Genomic DNA, 22,075 nt, shown 5'->3' on the forward strand with positions numbered 1-22,075 from the left:
AGCCTTTCGTCTCGCATGCAGCAAGCTCCAGCAGAAACTTCGCGACATCCAGAACAAGTGGTGGATCGATCTAGCTGAAAAAACTCAATTATGCGCAGATACAGGTGATCACAAAGGTTTCTATGAGGCCTTGAAAACAGCATACGGACCTACATACCAGGTCCAAAGCCCTCTACTCAGTGCTGATGGTCAAACCCTTCTAACAGATAAAACCTCCATTCTGAATCGATGGTCTGAACACTTTCAGACTCTTTTCAGTACCAGCCGTGTAGTCCAAGATTCAGCAATTCAGTCCATCACACAACAACCAGTAAAATATGAATTGGATACTGCCCCCACTTTAGAAGAAACTCTGAAGGCCATACAGCAGGTAAAAATCGGCAAGGCAGCTGGGGTTGATGGAATTCCACCTGAAGTCTGGAAACATGGGGGCCTTGCACTCCACACCAAATTTCACGAGTTTGTGGTGCGCTGCTGGGAGCTCGGTGAACTACCATCAGACCTTCGTGATGCTGTCATCATCACTTTGTATAAGAAGAAAGGTTCTAAATCAGATTGCTCAAACTATCGTGGTATTACTCTGCTCTCCATTGCTGGCAAAATCCTGGCAAGAATACTCTTGAACAGACTAATACCCACTATAGCAGAAGGAATTCTACCTGAAAGTCAATGTGGTTTCAGAACCAACAGGAGCACCACAGACATGGTATTTGTCCTCAGACAACTGCAAGAGAAGTGTAGGGAACAGAATAAAGGTCTCTATGTAACCTTTGTCGACCTCACCAAGGCTTTTGATACTGTGAGCAGGAAAGGTCTGTGGCAGATTTTGGAACGTTTAGGTTGTCCCCCCAAGTTCCTTAAAATGATCATCTCACTCCATGAGGATCAGCACGGCCAAGTCAGATATGGCAACACACTTTCTGAGCCCTTTTTAATTAAGAATGGTGTGAAACAAGGTTGCGTTCTCGCTCCTACCCTATTCACCGTCTTCTTTAGCATGATGCTCCAAAGGGCCACAGCAGACCTCGATGATCAGGACGGCATCTACATTCGATACCGTACTGATGGAAGTCTATTCAATCTAAGGCGACTGAAGGCCCACACCAAGACCTTAAACCATCTTGTCCGGGAGCTGCTTTATGCTGATGATGCTGCCCTTGTTGCCCACACAGAAGCAGCTCTGCAGCGTTTAACATCCTGCTTTGCAGGTGCTGCTGAGCTCTTTGGGCTGGAAGTCAGCTTAAAGAAGACAGAGGTCCTCCATCAACCTGCACCTCAGGAAGTCTTCCTTCATCCCCACATCACCATTGGCCAATCAGAGCTCAAATCAGTCCAACAGTTTAATTACCTTGGTAGCCTCATCTCCTCAGATGGTAAGATCGACGGAGAGATAGACAACAGATTAGCTAAGGCATATAATGCTTTTGGAAAACTCCACAAGAGAGTATGGCGTAATAAACACTTAAAGAAAAGCACCAAGATCAGTGTTTACAAAGCCATAGTCTTGTCTACTCTCCTATACGGCTCCGAATCATGGGTCATCTACCGCCACCACCTGCGTCTCCTAGAACGCTTCCATCAGCGCTGCCTCCGTACAATCCTTAACATCCACTGGTCAGATTTTGTGACCAATACATCTGTACTTGAGCAAGCAGCTGTCACAAGTATTGAGGCCATGTTACTGAGAACGCAGCTGCGATGGGCAGGGCACGTCTCAAGGATGAAGGACCACCGCCTCCCTAAGATCCTGCTCTATGGTGAACTTGCCACTGGCTGCCGCATGAGAGGAGCCCCGAAGAAAAGATTCAAGGACTCCCTGAAACAACATCTCAGCCTTGGCCATATTGATCACCATAACTGGTCTACTCTGGCCTCCAATCGGGAGGCCTGGAGACACACCATCTATAACGCTGCGGAAGCCTTTGAGAACTCACGCAGGATCACTCTCGAGGAAAAAAGGCAACGCAGAAAGAACCGTGTCTTGCAAAATACACCATCTAAGGAGTCTTTCTGCTGCGCCTTTTGCAATCGGATATGTCTATCACGTATTGGCCTCATAAGCCACCAGCGTGCCTGCTGCAAATGTGGATAGTGCCTTCACAAATCTTCGTTCGCGAAGCCTAGCCATGATGATGTTTTAGCTATCACTGAGCAGTGCTGACACAGGGCCAAGGCCTATTCTGCTCCTCATCCCACCCACAAGGAGGCTGGGGCTGCACAAGAAGTTGAGAAGGGACACGGGGATATCCCATCCCATTCCATATGGTGTCAAGCTCAGCATATAAAGCTGGGGGAAGGAGAAGGAGGGGGGGGGGGGATGTTCAGAATGATGGCATTTGTCTTCCCAAGCCATGGTTACACATGATAGAGCTCTGCTTTCATGGGGATGGCTGAACTTGCCTGCCGATGGGAAGTGGTGAATCAATTCCTTGTTTTGCTTTACTTGCATGAGTGGTTTTTATTTTCCCTATTAAACTGTCTTTATCTCAACCCACAAGATTTCTCTTTTTCTGTTCTCTACCCCATCCCATGAAGAGCAGAGTCAGCGAGTGGCTGGATGGGGTTGGGTTGCTGACTGAGGGTAAAGCACAGGGTATTTTACACTTTACATCCAAAACTGGGTTACAACAAAAGCTTGCAAGTTACAGACTAAAGAAAATGAAGGTATGAAAATGCATCTTGAAATATATAGCTAACTGCCTCAATGTTTAATTGCCTTTAAAGGTAATTAAGTGTACATTTTCATTGCCTCAGAAAACTTGGGTCCTATCTCCTAAGTCACCTTTCTGTTCTCATTTATGGTGAATTATTTGTATGTGATCACAGGCTTTGGTATGCTAGCAGTTTTTAAAATGTATTGGCCACTTAAAATAGTTGAAATGGAACATTTAAAAGAGAACTGCTATAAAGACACATCAGGATACTAATTTTTGTAACACTTGGTAAGATCAATTTTATGATTTGTTTGTTTTTCAGAAAACAGGCCTAGGGTAATCAAAGAAATTGGTCATTTATAGTCATCAGCCTATTCTGAATTCTTCCACCACCTCCACAGGACACTTAATGGAAGGGCTCAAGACTGAGTTTTTCAGAGCATTTTAGGGGGCAACGGGCAGCACTGTCTGCTTTCACAGACAATTTGTTAATAATCAGGTTTAACAGTTCTTTTAATGTTTTTGAAGGAGCAAATGAATGTGCTAGTCTGTGAAGCTACAAATTACTTTAACAGCTGTGGGAAATGTGAGCTGAAAGGACAAAAAAATCTAATTTAAAGCTGAACAATCTAAAGGCTTCATTCCTGAGTGCAACAATGGCACTTTCATGAATGACAGCCAAAGCAAGGGCCTGTACTTCCCAGCACAGCCAGCACCTGTGCAGGCCAGGACCAGCTCTACCCACTCAGCCATCTCTCGGCTGCCATCTCCTGGGTAGGCGCCTTATAACACAGTCCCCTTCCCCCACCCGGCTATTTCATGGCAATCAATCTCTTACTGTTTTCATCTTATGCATGAGGCCAAGCTTCTCCTGAGAACAGAGCAGAATGATCAAAATCAGGAAAGGAAACTCCTGAAATTAAGGAATGCTGGTATGTGGATGTTCGGCCACACAAAGGGATGGATCAGTATATTCAAATGTTGCCAGCCAAGACTAAGGCATATTCTGAGGAGAAATTCATGCTCTGAAGACATGAACTTCCCTTCCACAGACAGCCCTCATCTGGCAGATTTCTACAAGAATCACATGATGATCCTCTGGTCTGCAGCATTTGCTCCTGGGAACATCTGTCTGCACCAGAGCTACGAATGTGACATACCTGGTAGAGCCACAAAGGGGTGGGATTACCCTTCCCTACAGACAAGGCAGAGAAACACTTGGACTCGTTTCAGAAAGCTGTGTATTTCCTTGTATATTTATCTGCAGCTGCCTATCATCCCACTCAGTGGACCTCCCCAGAAGACAAAGTAGCCTTCACCCAGCAGTGTAGTCGTGCATGTATGGATACTGGGACATGTGCAGAGCCACATCTTTCCCTAACACACACTGTGACACAGCTGGGATTCATCCCCTGGCCTGGAAATTTGGAAACACTTCTGGGTCACTCCAGATATAGCCTTTGGCAGCTACCTTAGAACACAATGATCTGCCCTAGCAGAAAGGGTAGCCCTACAGAGGGAGACAGAACACAGAGTTTGGAGTATGGACTTAAATTTCAGCAAGATACATTTTACCTCTAATTATGCACAACATCCCTCCTAGAGGCATTTCCATTTTGCTTTGAGATGCCAGCTGAAGAACCCAAAGTTACACAAGATCGATACATCATTGTTCCAGAACAAAGCAGTACTTGCCTCATGCACAGCTAGGGACACAAAATGACATTTCATTGTTTCTACCAAGGCTGCATACACACATTGTAACACTCAGCTGTGACTCAGTACAACATCTCTTCCATTCATTGTTCCTGGTCACTGTGGGGAAGTACACAATTATTCTCTCTTTTTTTCTGCACCCTCCTTCACAGCTGCATTGCTGATGGGGGAAGGTGCACTTAAGGTCACCCTGGAGAAATCTTCCAGGACACTGCAGCACTAGAGAGGCACTAGGGCAACACAAGAATTGCCCCTGATTGTGGGGTCCTAAGTAGAACTTAACTATTTCTCTTTATCTGAGCACAGCGCCAGTATGCAAGCACTACATAGGTTTTACTTCATTCATAAACCATCCACTAAAAGACAAGCTAAACATTTATTTTTGTGAAATTAGTACACTAATTAGTTGCATGGTAATGGCAAACATGAACGTGGAAAAATGAACACCAAAAATGGAAAAGGTCACGTATTTCTTTCTCTTCTAAAGAGAAAAAGAATTATTTGACAGAGGAAGTGATCTGTGTTGAAGATTCAGTACAATTGCCAGTAAAAACGACATTCAAACAGCAGAGGGCTTCTCTCCAACCTCCAGAACAAAGGAAAACTCGAACTTGCTTAGCTCTGCCTAGATTATAGGGCCCACATGGTTTGTAGGGTGTGTATATGTAAGCATGCAAGGAGTAGCTGCTGTCCTGCAGAGGATGGACTCACTTCCACTGAGGAAAGTGCATCAGTAAGTTAAAAAGCACAGTTTAACCACATTTCTGCCTAAAGCTGTATGTTTCATTATGGTTTACTAAATTTAGATATAGTAACTAAGTATTAAAACTGATTGAAATCCCCAAGGAAAAAAAGATCATCACCTGCTTTCCTCATTTTACTTTGTACAACTAGCAGTTGCTGCAGATTTTTACTGCAGACACAATGAAATGGATTATAGAGCTGAGGCTTCAGTAATCTGTGATATAATGGTCATAGAATGCTTTGGGTTGGAAGGGAACCTTACAGATCATCTAGTTCCAACCCTCCTGCCATGGGCAGAGACATCTTCCACTAGACCAGGTTATTCAGAGCCCCATCTGACCTGGCTTTGAACGCTTCCAGCCATGGGGTATCCACAACTTCTCTGCCTCACCAGGTTCACAGTAAAGAATTTCTTCCTTATATCTAATCTAAAGTTACCCTCACTTCAGCTATCACTACATGCCCTTGTGAAAAGTCCCACTCCAACCTTCTTTTAAGCCCCCTTTTGATACTGCAAGGTGCTGTAATTACAGTCTCCCTGGAGCTTTCTCCAAACTGAACAACTCCAGTTCTCAGCCAGTCTTTGTAGGAGAGGTGCTCCAATCCTCTGATCAACTTAGTGGCCCTCCTCTGGATGCATTCCAACAGGTCCACATCCTTCTTTTGTTGGGGGTTCCAGAGATGCATGCAGTAATCCATTTGGTATCTCATCAGAGCAGAGCAGAGGGGCAGAATAACTCCTGTGACCTGCTGACCACTCTGCTTTGGATGCAGCCCAGGACACAGCTGACTTTTTAGGCTGCAAGTGCACGGTGCCAGGTCATATTGAGCCAAGAATCACCTTCAAAATTAATTATGTCTAAACATCATTTAGTTATAGGTTGGCATGCTATTGCTAATGCAAGTTTGTTGCTGGTAGAGTATTAGATCTAACTTTGAATAAAAGTCTGTCCATCTTTTTTTTAATGCAATAGACTTGTAGTATCAGCTGCACAGTAAAAATGTTTCTGTGAGACACAGCTACTGGAACATAACCATTACTAAAAAGTTAATAACTCTAGGGCATAGTTTGTATTTTCTTCGTCTGGACCAAAATATTTCATCTACTTCAAGTAGCTTTCATGTTACAAGAATGTCAGAATAGCATAAAGCTTGCAAACTGATTCTACAGTCATAAAATTAAACCTGTCTGGACTTTTTTTAAAATTAAAAAAAATGCAATTGTCCTGCGGTGACCTCCCATGCAGGCAGAGAACACAGACTACCAATGTAAAAACATTAGAGCATTATATATCACAGAGCAGTCTAAATACCTCGCTACCAAGAATTTTAGGGAAGATTGTTTTAAAAACTGCCTCCATGTTAGAATGCGCAAAAGGGTGCTTTCAAAGGATAGTCAAGAACACTTTAAAACCCTAATTAATACTCATTCATATCACTCAGTCCAAATTAAATTATTCAGACTGAAACATCTATTATAACTGTTTAGAAACACATAGATTCTCTGTAAAAACAATTCAAAGGTAAATATGCTCATTTGGAAGAGTAACACTTTATTTTTAAAAGAGTACAGTTATTTTTCTGAATTTGCCCAAAAGCATTCCTTGTTTTCTTTCCAAGAATATTCATCCTCATAAATCTCCTGCAAATATAAACAAAGAATGGGCAATATTGTAAGACTCTGCTACATACAGCCACAAGCCAGGCCAAATAACTCAACAGCCATCCCACTATTATTTACTGATCCCAACAGGACTACACAGTACTTGGCTGGCAAGCAGAAAAGAGGGCAGCACCCTTAGAGTATACTAACTTAGCTGAACCTCGGGCTGATACTCATTAAATTTAAAAGGGCCCATCTATACTGAAGTTCAACAAAGAAATCTAGAAGATACGATGTAAAAGCTGTAGACTACACAGCACTCATGTAGTACCTAACTGTATCATCATTTTAAGAAGAGTATTTATGTGTAACAGAATGTCAATATTAAAAAAATATATTACATCAATACACCAAATACAGTAGTATTGGATCTGATGGACAGACTGGACTACCCAGCAGCAGTCCAATCCTATACAGAAAATTCATCAGGGCTCTGAGATTACACCCTGATTAGTTGTCTCCTGAAAGAGGTGTCAGAAAAGTAGAGTACTCGAGAGAACATCACTGTTAACCACATGGCGAGTTCTGCCTGGGAGAGAAGGCAGAGGTAATGTTCATTACTTGCATGCAACACTGTGGCTACACAATGAATCTCTTTCTGGACCTGGGCTAATTTCTCCGCACAGTGTTGTGTGCCCATACCAACTCTGGGACCTCTGTTCATCCCTTCACTGTGTGCTATTGCTTAATGCTTTGTGCTTTCTCAAGGCCACAGGGATGAGGGGAAAAGAGAGAGACAAGAAATGCTCCTTTTACTTGCGAACTGCAAAGCTGATTCAAAGTTCTTCCACAAGCCTGTGAAGAACTGAGTTTTGCAACTCAAAAGAGGAGAACTCGGGCCTCTTTTGCTTTGATCCCAGGCTGGCTTCAAAAGGAAAAGGAGCTGGATGGTAGAGGTACAGAACAGCCTTTCAGATGTTCTCCTTGCCATATATGGGCTTGGCTGCATTAGAGGAACCTCACTGCTGCCAGACACTGACAAGCCATGAGGAGCAACTGCCCCCTGGAGCATTTCTTAGATAGCCCAGATGTCTAAGACTAGCATAGGTCTAAATTCAATTTTTGTTTTGTCTGAAAACCCTCTCACACTGAAGCAAACTGGGAGGGGGGCTCAAACTTGGAAAGACCCCAAACATACCTTTTTCCATATTGGTACGGATGCTTTTAGGGTATTGATGCAGTACATTACAGCTTCAAGGGATTCTGCTCTGTGTGGAGAGGAGACTGCAATAATTACACTTGCTTCAGTTATTGGAACCACACTAGGGAGAGAAGAGAACAACAGCAGTTTTAGCTAACACTTAACATCAAGAGCACCCAAAAGTTGTGGCCATGTCACGTCAGTGTTCTGGCCACATGCTCTCCTGACTCATTCATACTGAGCAAGTGTCAAACCACGTCCAAAAGATTATACACTTTTTAAAAGAAAGAAAACCACAACCAAAATCAGTACCAGATGTTAAAATTCCACACTTGAGAATAAATAAATCCACCAGACATAGGCTTTTTTTCATCCATTCTTTCTTTTTTTTTTAAATTAAGCCTATGGAGTTAAGAAGGGAAAATTGTTAATTTGCAACAATACATAGGAAACTCACTGAAAGCTGGCTAAATAATAAACAATAACAAGTTAGAACAGTTAGTTCTTATCTGGAAACCTAAGAAATCATCTCAGTTTGCACAAGAATTTGTGAAAGAAGAAATTAAGTGCCTCATACTATGCAGATTTTGCAATGAAACTTAATTTTTGGTGAACTCTGATTTTAAATTCTGAAGTTTACTATTCAATGTGTTGTTTTCCAAACTTAACAGAAGAAGCACAAGGTTTTGTTTTGCTCCTCACAATAGTAGTATTCCCAAAAGCTGCTTCCCAGCTCTCCCTCTATCGTAGGACTCCTCCAGCAAATAGTTCACAAGAAGAAATCTCAGCTTAAATGCTTTGAGCTGCCCTCAAGAGAGCCACTCTCTCTGTTGGCTGTAGAGGAAATCTAAGGAAACTACCCTTCAGACCTACTATCTTACCCTTTGCAATCACCTCCGATGTTCCTTCAGACTCTGCAAGTCCTACTAATTTCAGTGAGAAACCTGATAAATAGGGAATGCTCAAGAGAATGTCAGATACTAGCATTCCATGTTTGAACCTAAGGGAAAATGCTTATCCAAGACTCAAAAACAGGAGGTTCTCCTGCAAGCATGTCTGGCAATTACTGTGCCTCTTCACTCCCCATAGCCCAAGCTTGCAGATTTTTTTATGGTATAAATTGACTTAAATCTGACAAGGACCTTCTGCAGCATCTCCACAGAAGAGAGAATAAAAAGAAAGCGCTGACAACTTCATATCTTTTAGAAATAAAGACAAAACAAACCAACAGCCTCCCCTTCTCCAGAGTGAAACTACAATTCCTTCTCCCCACTTTCAAAACATCAAACCAGCATCAAGGATCCTGCAAGGCTAAATGGGGACTCCAGCAAACACTACCAATACACACTGCATTACAGTTTCTAAATACTCCTGCAGGTCCATGCACCAGACAAGGATTAATATTCCACTTACAGAAGGATGTGGTCTGGACATACATACCCAAGTCTATGGTGCACTGCAATATGTTTGACTGAAGGCCATTTCTGTCTTACATCTCTGCAGATTTTCTTTATTTCAGTCTCTGCCATTGAAGTATATGCTTCATATTCTAATTGAATCACTTTTTTCCCTTCAAAATTATTTCTTGTAGTACCTAAATAAAAATGATTTATCAACCAAATAAAGTGCACTTAAATAATAAATAAATGAATAAATTCTGCACACTTACTAAATATATATTGTATATTTATAATATATACTATATACATATTACATAAAAACATATAATGTATTAATACTGAGTAAAACCCAGGATCTCTTGCTATGGTCAAGGTCAGCACTGTGCAAATATAAACAATCTCCCCTAAATATGGCTGCATAAAGAGATTATTTGAACAAGATAAATCTTTACTATAAAAGGAATAATTTAGTTCACACATTATACAAGTCCAGAGTCCATAATGCTCAAGGCTGGGACATCTGTGGTAACTGCTAAGGTGCTATTATTATTGCATTTGCCCATGCAATTTGTAAATGCAGTATTTAGAAGCCCAGTAGCACTGAAGTTTAAGGACAAAGGCGTTTCAGATGTGTGCCATGCACATTAAGCACAGGATAGAGTATCAGCCTTACCTTCAGCAGCTCATGGGTAAAACAGTACTTCACTTTCAACTAAGACCTTAGTTGCAAGACCTCACATACAGGTGTGGGCGTGTGTTTGCATAGCCACAAAATTCTATTCCCACCTTGAACAAGCTGTGTCCAAGAGGATAGAGAAAACACCTCCCAAGCAGTTCTATACTCCAGAGCTGTTACTCCATTCAGTCCTAGGATAGCTATACAAACAGGAAAGCTTCTCACCACTTAATCCCAGTGCAACTGTTTAACTGCTGCCATAGTCTTGCTGTAATAATTCAGAACATGTTTTCTAAACATCCTGGGTTCAGACCAGGAATTGATTTATTTGAGAAACATAAGTCTGGGATGTGGACAATCTACATTCCACTTATTAGACCATTAACACACCCAAAAATCCAGCTCATAAATATTAAACTTACCAATGAACAGAGACACTGCCCCACAGTATGGTGAAACGACCAGCTCTGACACTTCATCTACAGAGAGCTTTGCAGACTTGAGCTTGATAAAATCTTTTGGCACATCTTCAGTTTCATCCATATCTCACTAAAAAGGTTGAAACCAAACAGACTCTGTTGTTGTTTCTGAAGATACTAGCATCAGCCAACTGATTTTTATCTAATTTATGCAAACAACATGCACCATCTATTTCCCTGAGAGACCAGTCTACACATCAAATCCACTTCTCATCAGTCTCACAGAGAGAATATTAACTGCAAATATCGAGCAATGACCTGGTTTTTAATGTATACATATTCCTTTCTGACAGGAAAGTCTGGAACAATGGGGCAAAACTGTAATTAGTCTGAGGCCATGGTTTCATAATACAATCAACCAGCATGGACCACTGTGCAGTGCTGGTAAATCTTTAGTGATATTGCAGCCCCTCCTACTTTTCTTATCCTGAAATCAAACAGTTTAAAAACAGAGATTTCTGATAAACACAGATTAGATTTCTAATCCTAAAGTTGAATATGCTCTCCAGGACATTCAGGACCTCACAGTATCCATCCTTTTCAGTCACAACAGAGACGCTTTTAACTTTTCTGAGTAGAAACCAGTCATCAGATCACCTAAGAATGAGAACAATGAGAAGTATTTTAAGCAGCAATGGAACAAGCTGCAGTAAACACAAGGACTGGCACTTGAAAGCAGGCAAAGAAATTAAGCTATTCTAAGCACACCTGCTCCTTTAACAGCAAAAAATAAACAAAATTTTTAAGCAGCAGTTATTTTGCTGTATTATCTTTTCTGTTAAAAAGCAGCAGAAGGTTGTTAATTATTATCTTATTTAGGCAAGCAAAGTATCTACTGGTAGCCAGAAACAACAAGGAAGGAGTAACAAGACCTAAAACTCAAATTCAAAACAGTACCCGAACTCTCTGGCAATTGTCTTCCATTTACTGAATAAGTGTTAATCATTTACTGTGCACTGGCTTGTAGTTTCTGGTCAGCACAACTGTACTCTCCAGATGGAAATACACATTAGGCTCTCTCAAAACAGTGCTGGGGTGGAAGGAGAGAATAGCAATCACATCTGTGGACCTAAACAAAAAAGGATTATTGGAACATCATACAGAATTCAGATTATATTAGCACAGAATTATGCTCTATAGCATAGAAACTAAGCAAGATACCTACCCAACAGAATCTGGGCAGGTTCAGCCTCCACTAATTGGTGGGATGATGGCAACCTCGTCTCCAGGCTGAAGGACCAGGAGTTGATCTCCAAGAAGCACGTATTCCTGCCGAACAGCAAAAACCACTTGATCCTGGATGACAGCAAGCCTGAGGGGGATTGGCAGGAGCACAAATAGAGTGTTTACATTTAACCATGGATTTCATTAAACAACCAACTGGTGCACAGTCTAGGGCAACTGAGGTAAAAACCACTGAGACTTACACAACTTTGCTTCCTAGACACTGTCAAAAATACAACAAGCACCCATCTCCTATTCTTTGGTTTTCTTGTAGTGGCTAAGGAGAAATGAACTCAATATAATTTTCAAAAGTCAGGAATTCGATTTGTCATAGGCCTGTATCAGAATGAACCAATGTATATCAGACCCACTGCAGCAGCTTATAATAAAGAAGTAACTCAAGAGGTAGCAACCATACAATTTGGGATTAGAAGTAAATATTGCCCTGATACAGTCTCGAAGGACTGGAGCAATTTTCTTACACACCAAGAAGCATTCTGGGGTGCTACTCATGAGATCTCATGAAGATTCAGTGGTCAAAGAGATGCTCTTGTTGTGTGTGCTCAGACTTCATGAAGCTTTGGGTCTTTTGCACTTACAGGTCTGAAATCTGCTGTTGGTAAGGAGTGGCCACAGAAGTAAGAGGGCAGATGTGATGTGTCTTCTGGCAGACCTTCTAAATATTTTTTGATTTCACATCTTTGAGATGTTGCTGTGAGAGTCCACAGCTCTGGATATCGTGAGACAAGGAGTCACTTTCATGGCTAAGTGCAATTACACAGCAAGCATGAGGGCAATGGCAGTAAGGCACCAGGAAAAAGAAGGCCAGCATTTTACGTTATATGGTGCAGGTATGATAACTGTTATTGTTTGGACTACAAAATCTGGCACAGCCAGCAGAGCTGTACTGCATAGAAACAAGTAGACACACCAAAAGAGTACAAGTAAAAATCATCTTATTTCCTACCAGCCAGACAGACCAAAGTAGGCAAGGCACAGACTAAGCAAAATACAGTAGCTCTGACTCAGAGGGCAAATTGAAAAAAGAGACTTCATGAAAGTCACTGAAGAACCCATGAAATTGAAGTGCCCATTAGAAGGATGGGTTCTAATTAGTGTCACTCGTAAGCAAATTCATTGGGGAAAATGGGTGGAACAGAGGAGCACTGTCAAGTATGCTAAAGCTGCAGTTTGAATATCCATTAGCAATGTGAATAGAAGTCTGTGGTCAGTGCCCTAAAATTATATTTTTTCCATAAAAGCAAGGAACAGAAGCGTTTTTCAAAAAGGCCGCTGTGAAGTAACTGCAAATGCAAGATGTACTGCCCCAAGTCATCACTCATAAAAGGACAAAGTTGACAAACTATGGAACACCAACCAACGGTGCTGCTGATACCTCTGACACAGAGGAACAGGCTGCAAAGTAAAATAAGCACATGCCCTGCACTGTCTCCTCCCCCAAAACACATTTAACCCCAGTTCTCTGTGAGGAAAAGGCCCCTGGTCTAGCATTTTGTTAGAGCTTCTCACCTGGAAACAAATACCTTTGCTAAATAGTTCATTGTTTTCATAGCCTTTGAGAGTAATTGACTAAAGAGTTGTGCCTTGACATCTAATTCCAGAGTTATTGAAATTCCAGTGCATTCAGCACTAAATCCTGAGGACCTCAACCTGTTAAACCTTACTTTTTTTTTTACCCCCTTCTACCCTTTCAAAATGGTGTTGCATCTTTGTCCATCAGACTCATTCTTGTCAGAACTGAACACCTTTCCTCAACCCTAACATGAGGTGACTTTTCTGCTGACACCCCTAAGGAGCACCAGTGCTGCAGAAGCTCTTACAGCACAAACACAGAGCTCTCTCAGGACCAGACTCCCTGTGAAATGCAACCAACAGCAGTATCTTTCAAAACAGAGAAGGTTGAAAGTGGCTGAATCTACTTCCTGTGTCAGGCAGGGTTGAGTGGCTAGAAGCCTGTGCAGGCTTCAGTTCCCTTCCTGATCTTTCTTCCAGAGTGTGCCATAACATCAGACCAATGGCTAACTGTACAGTTAAAGATAATTACAGAATCAGTTAGGTTGGAAAAGATCTCTGAGATCATCAAGTCCAACTTGTGACCGAACACCACCATGTCAATTACACCATGGCACTGAGTGCCATGTCCAGTCTTTCCTTAAACACATCCAGGGATGGCAGCCCACTCCAATATCTAATCGTCCCTTTTGTGAATAATTTCTTCCTAATGTCCAACCTAAGTGATTGAAAACACCTGCACACTACCATTTATTTCTTATTTATTGTCCTGGCTGTGCTTGATCCCTCCTTGAGACATCTCACCTTCTCCACAGGTTAATAACATAGTTCAGCTTTCAGCTTATCGCACCACAGCTCTCCTGGACAATGGGCCCCGTGTACCACTCAGGCTCAACTTCTGGGTACATCTACTTTTGGGACCTGGGCTTTCCTTGTGTATACATAAAGCTACAGCCCTTCCGACTATGTGAAACACGAAAAGCTTGGTGCAGGTTACCAGAAGAAGGTAATATCACTAGTAATATCACTGGTAATATCACTGTCGAAGTACTGCTACACATTCCAACTAGACTCTAAACGCCGAATTTGTATTTACCAAAAAAAAAAGAAAAGAAAAGATATCCAACTACGGGTCTTGTGCACCTCATTGGTAACTTGCTGGGTACCTGGGGTGGGCCTTGACGATCTCCTCCCAGAGCTGCAGAGAGGTGATCTGCCGTGGCACCGAGAGGGTCTCGCTGCGCAGCCCCGCCAGCTCCGCGCTCCGGGCGAAATACAGCACCGAGACCTGCTCGGGGAACAGACAGGGCTCAGAGCGCGGGGCCTCCCCTCAAAAAACCACCAACACACGACCGGAACCAGAGCGCCGGGAAAAGCTTTCCCAGGCTTTTCTCAGTGCCGAGCTCCTGCCCCGGCCGTCCGGAGAGCGGGGACAGGCGGGGGGGAAGGGAACGCGGGGGGGGCGGTGAGTGCCCGCGGACCCGCGCCCCGCTCCCCCGCCCAGGCCTCGCCCGTCCGGCGCCGCTGCCCGCCGGGCCGAGGGGCCGCGGGAGCCCCGCCGCTCTTCCCGGCTCCGGCCGGGCCGCCGCTCCCCGGGGGCTCCAGCGGGTTGCACCTACCTGGCAGCGCATGGAGCCGCCGTCCCAGGCCCAGCTGCCCTCCGCCGCGAGCCTTCGGCGGCGCCTGCGCCGGGCCCGACCCGCCCCCTGCGGCCTGTCCGGGAGCGCCAAGGCCCAGCTCCTGTCAGCAAGGCTCGGCTGCGCTCGGCCCGGCTTCGTGGTCGGATCCTGGCCTGCGCGGGAGGCTGGCGGAGATGGAAGACGGGGGGTGGTGAGAGGTCGCGGCTTTGTCCCCAGATTCAGGTTGCGATTTTGGAGACAGCACTTTACGAGCCGGATTTTCGGATGGACTCGGACCCCCCGCGCGCATCGGGATTCCGATTTAATTGCAAATATTGCGCGTCCACGGCCTTGCACGTGTTAAACACTCACTAAACGCACATGACAGGTGTATAGCGCGTGTGAAAGCCATGGATCCGTCATAGCGCTGGGCACGGGATTTCAGGGTTAGGGCCTATTCCAGCGTGGCGACTCCCTGGGCGTCCCGGGGCACAACTGCACCTCTGCCTTCAGAGACAGCGTCGTGCTGATAACCCCAAGGTCGCGGGTTCGATCCCCGTAGGGGCCATTGGCTTAAGAGTAGGACTCGAGGATCCTTGTGGGTCCTTTTCATCTCCGAATATTCTGTGATTCTGTGGAAGGACAGATGGTGATTCTGTGGAAGGACAGATGGTGGATGACTGTTGGCTCTCACCAGGAAGGGACAGTGGCATGCTACCGAGAGACACACAGCAGTTGGTCCACCAGTAGGTGGCCAGAGTTGTTTCTCTAGTGTTTGTCTACAGACACCTCTAACCTCACAACGATGATGGAGGAGCTCATCCAGTGGGGGGGAATTCTGCAGTCATTATCAGCGACACAGGGTTTGTGGTTGGTAATTGTTATTTGGGCTGGTGGTCATGGAATCACAGAATAGTTAAAGTTTGAAAAGACCTCTAAGATTACATGGAGTACGACAGTTAACTCATCACCACTGTGTTCACCACTGGTCCGTATCCCTGGGTGCCACATTCACACGTTTTCTGAACCCTTGCAGGGACGATGATTCTACCACTTCACTGTTCCAATGCCTGACTGCTCTTTTAGTGAAGAAATTTTTCCTTATGGCACAAATTTTTCCCCTGGCACAATTTGGGGCCATTTCCTCTTGTGCCATCGCTTGTTAGCTGGGAGAACAGACTAATCCCCACCTGGCTACAACCTCCTTTCAGGTAGTTGTAGAGAACAATAAGATCACCCCTGAGCCTCCTTTTCTCCAGGCTAAATACCCCTAGCTCCCTCAGCTGCTCCCCATATGACTTGTGCTCCTGTCCGTTCACCAGGTTCGTTGTCCTTCTCTGGACATGACCGTCCGTCCTTGCTGGATGCAACACAGTGTAAAAAAAAAAAAAAAAAAACTCAAATAACTACAGAAGATGGCTGAGAAAGGAAACAGATCTTTCTGTGTAATAATTCTTACCTCTGAGGTACAAACGCAATGAAAGTAAAAGTGATAATGTTTTCCAAAAAATGTGTGATAGAAATACAGTTGTTTCTGCAGAGCATGTATATTATTGTACCAGTTCATATATTGTGTCTTAATTTTCTGCTGTGCTGAACAAATAAGTTACTTTTTAAAACTGTATTCTTTTATGAATTATTAACTACTGTTACAAATTGAACTTTCCTGAAGACAGCATGTGTCAAGTGAATAAAATAATTGCTTTCCTTTTTGTCTGGGCTGTGTAATTTTGGATCTATATATCTTAAATGAAATAGATCACTTTGACATGGTATGTATGACCCAGCCAGTAGCTAGCAAATGGCTGGCACATTTTTCCCATGGAAAAGATGTACTACAGGTGTTTACAGTGAAGTGGAGGAATGCTGGGCTCAGCTGCAGAAAATTAGCCTGTCAGCCCAGAAAACAGTGAGCTTTGAAGTATTTATCTGTACATTTAGGCTTGAGTTTAGAGTTAGGACAACTATGGAATAAGGAGAGAAGAGTTAATTTCTGAATTTTCTCTCTTTGAGCTCCACCAAATGTCTCAACTAAGCCAATTCTTGAGTATTTTTCAAAAGATAGATCAGACTTCAGCCCTGCATTGTATGACTTAGTTAAAGGCAGAATTTGTGCCTAGAAAGCACAAGAATAGAGTAGTGTTTGTGACTCTCATGATCTATTAACTACGTTTTAAAACAGATAAGAAATATTTAAAAGTTCTTAAGCAAAAGCAGGAATTAAGCTGAGGTGTAGTAAAAAATGTCTAAAACAAAGTTTTCCCTAAATACCTTTTTACTCTGGAGGTCTTATCTTCCAGGAGCATCATCTCAGTAAGAGGTGGGACAACTACACTTCTTGATTTGCATGAATGAGTTTTATTATTATTATTGAGTCTATTATTTTGAATTAAATCTTGTCCTAAACAATGGGGCCTTTGCTGTAGCTGTAAGGTGTGTATGTATCCTTCCACACCAATATGTTTATTAGCCTCTCAGAGTGTATTCCTTTCAGATGTCTTTAATTTCAAAAGCTGTGATGAAGTTGTCCAAAACAGTGTCCTATTCTGCTTTCCAACTTTTCTTTGTTATAATAATGTTTAATACTGAAAAAGTGCAAATCTTACTGTATGTGTGGAGTTCCCTTACACTACCCAAACTGGCAGTTGCTTAAGAAAGGTTCCTATTAATTTCTTTCTTACTTACCAGCAGCAGACTTTGAACTTTGAAGCGCAGTTGGAGTATACCCAGACACTAAGCTTACAATCTAAGGCACTGATTCTGCCTGTGATGTTGAATGGAGAGAGCCACAGCAAAGTCAGCAAAACTGAAGGGGGTGCAGTAGTGTGCTAGTCCTAAGCTACTTTTCTAATAACTTATTACAAGAATTGGTATAAAATATGACTGGATGCACTGGAAAAACCGAAGAGGAATGAACTGAAGACATGTTGTTAATCTTTAATTCTTTTTACCAATGATTTACCTAATGTCACCGCAGGAAAGAAAAAGTCTCTCCAGGAATGCACAAGATTGTAATTGTCTAATTTCTAGCAGATTTTCTGTTTCCCTTTGTTTTCATTTTAGACCTTTTCTCAGGACTGTTTGGTATAAATCATAAGTTACTGCTCTGAAGTTCAGATTTATACTTGGGAAACCTTCAGAGAATGTGTTTTACTCCAGTTTTGCTGATGTAAAGAATTTAGGTCATGTTGATGCTAACCTGAGTGCATCTTGTTATACATACGAGATGTAGATATTGATGCATAATGCTGGATTTAGAAAAGCAGAGACAATTTCTAAATTTCAAGCTTCCTGAAATACCCAGGAAAAATAAAAATTATCATTCATGACGTGGAATAAGCCTTCATTACCTGTTGCACCCTTCATTTGTCTTGGGCAACCAGCCAAGTCTGAAATCAGTTTAGCAGGAACCTCCAGCTACTGACTTCATTTGGAAAAAAAAAAAAAAACCACCACAAAACAAAACAAAACAAAACAAAACAAAACAAAAAAAAAAAAAAAAAAAAAAAAAAAAAAAAAAAAAAAAAAAAAAAAAAAAAACCCCAAACCCAGAACTGTTTGGAATAATCTACAAGGATCCAAGATTCAGGCAGGTATATGAAATAGCTCAGTCAATATGAATTCGAGCCATTCCACTGAATTCAGGTCTGAATTTGCCCTCATACATGTCAACACTGGTAATAATCTGGAAGATATCTCCTTCCTATTTTGGGAGGAAGGAGGGCTGTTCCTTGAGTTTCCATAGTGGAGCAATGGAGAGAAAAACGTGAAAATATGAATCTGTCTGAGGCACTATGACCTCTAGGATTCCTGTGTGTGAGGTATATGTGGCCATTTGACCAATGTATTTAACATTCCCCTTGGCACTCTTTGAAATTGTCTATTATAAAACAGATGGTGCAGTAGTTACTTTTTGAAGGGCTAGAAGAGCATGACTACATCTGGAATTAATCTTTAGCTCCCTAAACCAATAGATCACCAAGTTTTAAGAGGGCCTTCTAATATAATTGCATTGCACAAGTACAGAGAAAGAATACACAGCTTTAAGGCAGAGTATAAGCAGTCCGGAACTATAATTCATAGACACACAGCTCTTTCTGTTCAACTGTCTCATTTTGGGGCAAACATTTTCTACAAGAATTCTTTTTATTTTCATTGAGCAACTGCAGTAAGTTAAATATGTAACTTCTTAAATGAGATTTTTAAAAATCCATAAATTTTCAGGGTTTCTATAAAGTATTTTTCTTTTCTGTTGGCAACTACAGTATTCCTAAAGAGATGACCTCTTTCATTTTCATGCTGTCCTTTTCCCAAAAGGATAGCTAAAAGTTGTATTAAACTAGCATGCACACTAGCATCATTCAAATAAAGTTAGTGATGGAGTTTTGGATGATTATTAAGTATTATAACATATGCTCTGAAGAATGATGGGAAAAGGGCACTAGGACATTCAGTGTTGATGCTAAGGTAAAAACTATCTGCAAACTTCAATGCCAATGGAAAGTGCAAGTTTTAACCCACAGAACCTCATATTTGAAAGTGCCTTGTGCTAAACTACCTGGCTAATATTTGATCTGGATTATCTAAATATTTAAAATATCGAATGTGTTATCTGTCATGGAAAAAAGGTTGTATTTTCTAAAATGCCTTACTTCCTGCAAAGGTCCTGAATTTGTGTAACCAAGTGATTGTAAGGGCAAGGAATTTTGAATGCTATCAAATCTACAGGTCAGGTATCTGGTATTATGTTTAGAAAGATAAAATGTCTCTCATCTGTAATATTTCAATTGGCTTGTATGCTTTTCTGTCTTCTTTTGTAAGGCACCTAGAACAGGGAGACATGAAACGCTCGTGTTAGTTTATATTCCCAGATTAAATTGTTGGCACTCTAATTATCATACTCTGTAAATATGATAAACACTGCACAAAGTAAGAAGCATTTCACAATATTGATTTGCTGAAGCCAATGGAATTCCTGAAGAATTGCTCAGATCTCTGGGTGGCTGATGAAAATGAAGTCAACCTCTACCCACCAGTTCAGAACTTGTCATACCAGATTAGAGATTGCAGCTACCTTGCCTTGCAGTTCTTTGTAATCATTTTAGCTGCATTACACAGCTTGAAAATGGAAGTTTTCCTGAAGTTTTTACTTATTTCAGACTACTATTTCATATTAGTATCTTTATTTCAGGTCAGTATCTTTACCTGCCCCTGGGGGCACACACAGCACAATTGTGACAGGATATTATGCAAATAGCAGTCTATCTTATGTTTTTAGATTCTGGTTATATGACATGGTTATTCTTTTGATATCTGTTAAAGTGTTCTAGAGGGTTTGCCTTCAATCTTCTCCTTACACTTAAGATGCAAATATTACATAGCTGATTCTGTAGAGTGCTGGGCAACCTGATTAATTCTACAGTTAGAGTTTAACATTTTTGAGAAATAGAGTCAACAATGCATACATGTGTATGAGCACTCCCAAGGGACAGTGACGCCAGAGACAGCAGAAGTGTACCTGCACTGACCATGGCAGGGGGTGGGCTGCAGCTTGCATCGTCCTCTGTTCTCATATCTGCCTACGTGCCATCTAGGTAGGATCCCTGCTGACAGTCTGCAGATGTTCATCGTCATGCAGTTGGTATATAAAACTGAATTAATATTTTTATTGAAAGTGTTGTAGACTTTTCATTCACCTGTTTTGCACATTTCCAGAAAAGCGTGGCTAGATCTTGACTGATGTTTTCCACTGCAGCTGATCAAAAATGAACTGTTTGCAGCAGCCTGTGTGCCCTGTGCATATTCAACTCTTCTCTGTTGAATTTTTTCAAAACCCTGGAAAAAGATTGTGTGATTAGTTATGAAAGTCACTTGATAACTTTTACTGTTTAATATGAATCCATAGGGTTTTTTGGGAGTAGAGAGATTGTGGTTGTGCAGATGAATTCAATTTTGTACTTCTAATTTACATTAAGAACTATGCTGTAACCTGGATCCAAGTAGAAAATTCTGCTTACACCTAAGTAATATAGTATTGCCTACACTACAAGTGAATAAGGAAAGACCCTTAAATAAGCTGTCCAAATTCTGTGTGCAAATCTGAGATGCTAAAGTTTCTCTTGCTTTGTTTTGACTAAAAGTTTCATTTCTGTTATATATAATGGCATACTAATCCACATGAGGGCACCAGCTGACATCTTATTCTCAGACCAATGTGTAATCTGCTTCTGAAATGAACATGTCAATCAATGGTCGCTCCATCCTTACAGAGGTAAAGATTGAACTGTTAAATGTTACAATTCTCAAACTTTGGGTTTTTTTCAATGCTTAGGTTAGCAGTATTTTCACTGTCCCCAAACTCTACATGCAACAGAAATCTTGAAATATACTTTGATCACATAGAGATGTGGGGCTGTTAAGTTTTTAAAAGAAATAAATAAAAATTATTTTTAACCTGACTATATAATGGCTTCTGAAGGAATATTCATTAAAATTGGTGAACTTTACTATTTCTTAGCTTTGAAAAGAGGACAAAAATCCAAAGGTTTTAGCCTCATGTTTGTTAAGTCCACAAAAATTTGCGGTCAACACCAATTCCATTTGTAGAGAAGCGTACAGTCAGGTTATTTTTAGTATTTTTAATTATTATATATAATAAAAGTTAAACTATCTTTAAATAAAAAAGCAAAGAGTAATTGATGCTGGACTCTGGGTTAGGCTGAGAATTCCAGACCAAGATTGTCCCCTTCCTTTCCCTGCTGAACATTAAGAACATTAACCAACATGCAGTACAGGAACAACCTCGTTTCCTCTCCCAGCTCCTAAAGTGTCAGGGAATCAAAACTGCAAAGGTCTGAGGTTTTCTTCAGGGACCGGAAGACTGAATGGTGTAAGGAGGATGTAACAACATTATCTACATCAGAGGGTTACCTGAGCAGACTGCAGGGTTATTTGACAGAAGTGACTGTGCACAATGTTAAGGAGATGTAAAGGTTATCTTTCTTTGAAACCAACTGGATAGCATTTTGAAGGAAAGAAAAACTTGTCAGGAACTTCCAAAATGCTTGAGTATATTGACAAAAGCATTTTAGTCCAGTGAGGCTAGTCTTCCTAGACTCCAAACAGTGGAAACCCATAGGCTTTTCCAAAGAATGATTCAGAGGAACCAAATTAGCTTCTGTTGCTGTCCTGTGGACAAAGTCTGTTTCTCTGTTGACTCTTGGGGT

General features: G+C 41.7%; 1 protein-coding gene across 5 annotated transcripts; it reads right to left on the reverse strand.

Annotated features, from left to right (window-relative positions):
* Positions 1-6,650: 6,650 nt before the first annotated feature.
* Positions 6,651-14,954, reverse strand: MOCS2 (molybdenum cofactor synthesis 2). Of its 5 annotated transcripts, XM_032674719.1 has the most exons (6): positions 14,397-14,518; positions 11,639-11,742; positions 10,417-10,543; positions 9,359-9,512; positions 7,916-8,039; positions 6,651-6,756 (listed from the first exon to the last, which is right to left on the reverse strand). In XM_032674719.1, exons 3-6 carry the CDS (start codon positions 10,535-10,537, stop codon positions 6,688-6,690), a joined length of 468 nt encoding a protein of 155 aa, XP_032530610.1. In that variant the 5' UTR covers positions 10,538-10,543; positions 11,639-11,742; positions 14,397-14,518; the 3' UTR covers positions 6,651-6,687. The 5 variants fall into 5 exon arrangements, with proteins under 5 accessions (XP_032530610.1, XP_032530611.1, XP_032530612.1 ...); XM_032674720.1 differs by lacking the exons at positions 11,639-11,742; positions 14,397-14,518 and adding an exon at positions 11,376-11,540; XM_032674721.1 differs by lacking the exons at positions 11,639-11,742; positions 14,397-14,518 and adding an exon at positions 11,376-11,540 and having other exon boundaries at positions 10,417-10,552.
* Between the last annotated feature and the right edge of the window lie 7,121 nt (positions 14,955-22,075).

The sequence above is a fragment of the Chiroxiphia lanceolata genome, chromosome Z, assembly GCF_009829145.1.
Source record: "Chiroxiphia lanceolata isolate bChiLan1 chromosome Z, bChiLan1.pri, whole genome shotgun sequence".
NCBI classification, from domain to species: Eukaryota; Metazoa; Chordata; class Aves; order Passeriformes; family Pipridae; genus Chiroxiphia; species Chiroxiphia lanceolata.

Bases quoted from the DNA above. Each gene is read 5' to 3' on its own strand.
- MOCS2 (XM_032674719.1), bottom strand. From the start codon at position 10,537: ATGGATGAAACTGAAGATGTGCCAAAAGATTTTATCAAGCTCAAGTCT. The intron at 9,513-10,416 runs GTAAGTTTAATA...ATTTTTATTTAG, and splicing joins GGCAGTGTCTCTGTTCATTG to GTACTACAAGAAATAATTTT. The intron at 8,040-9,358 runs GTATGTATGTCC...TTCTCTCCCTAG, and splicing joins GCAGTGCACCATAGACTTGG to TGTGGTTCCAATAACTGAAG.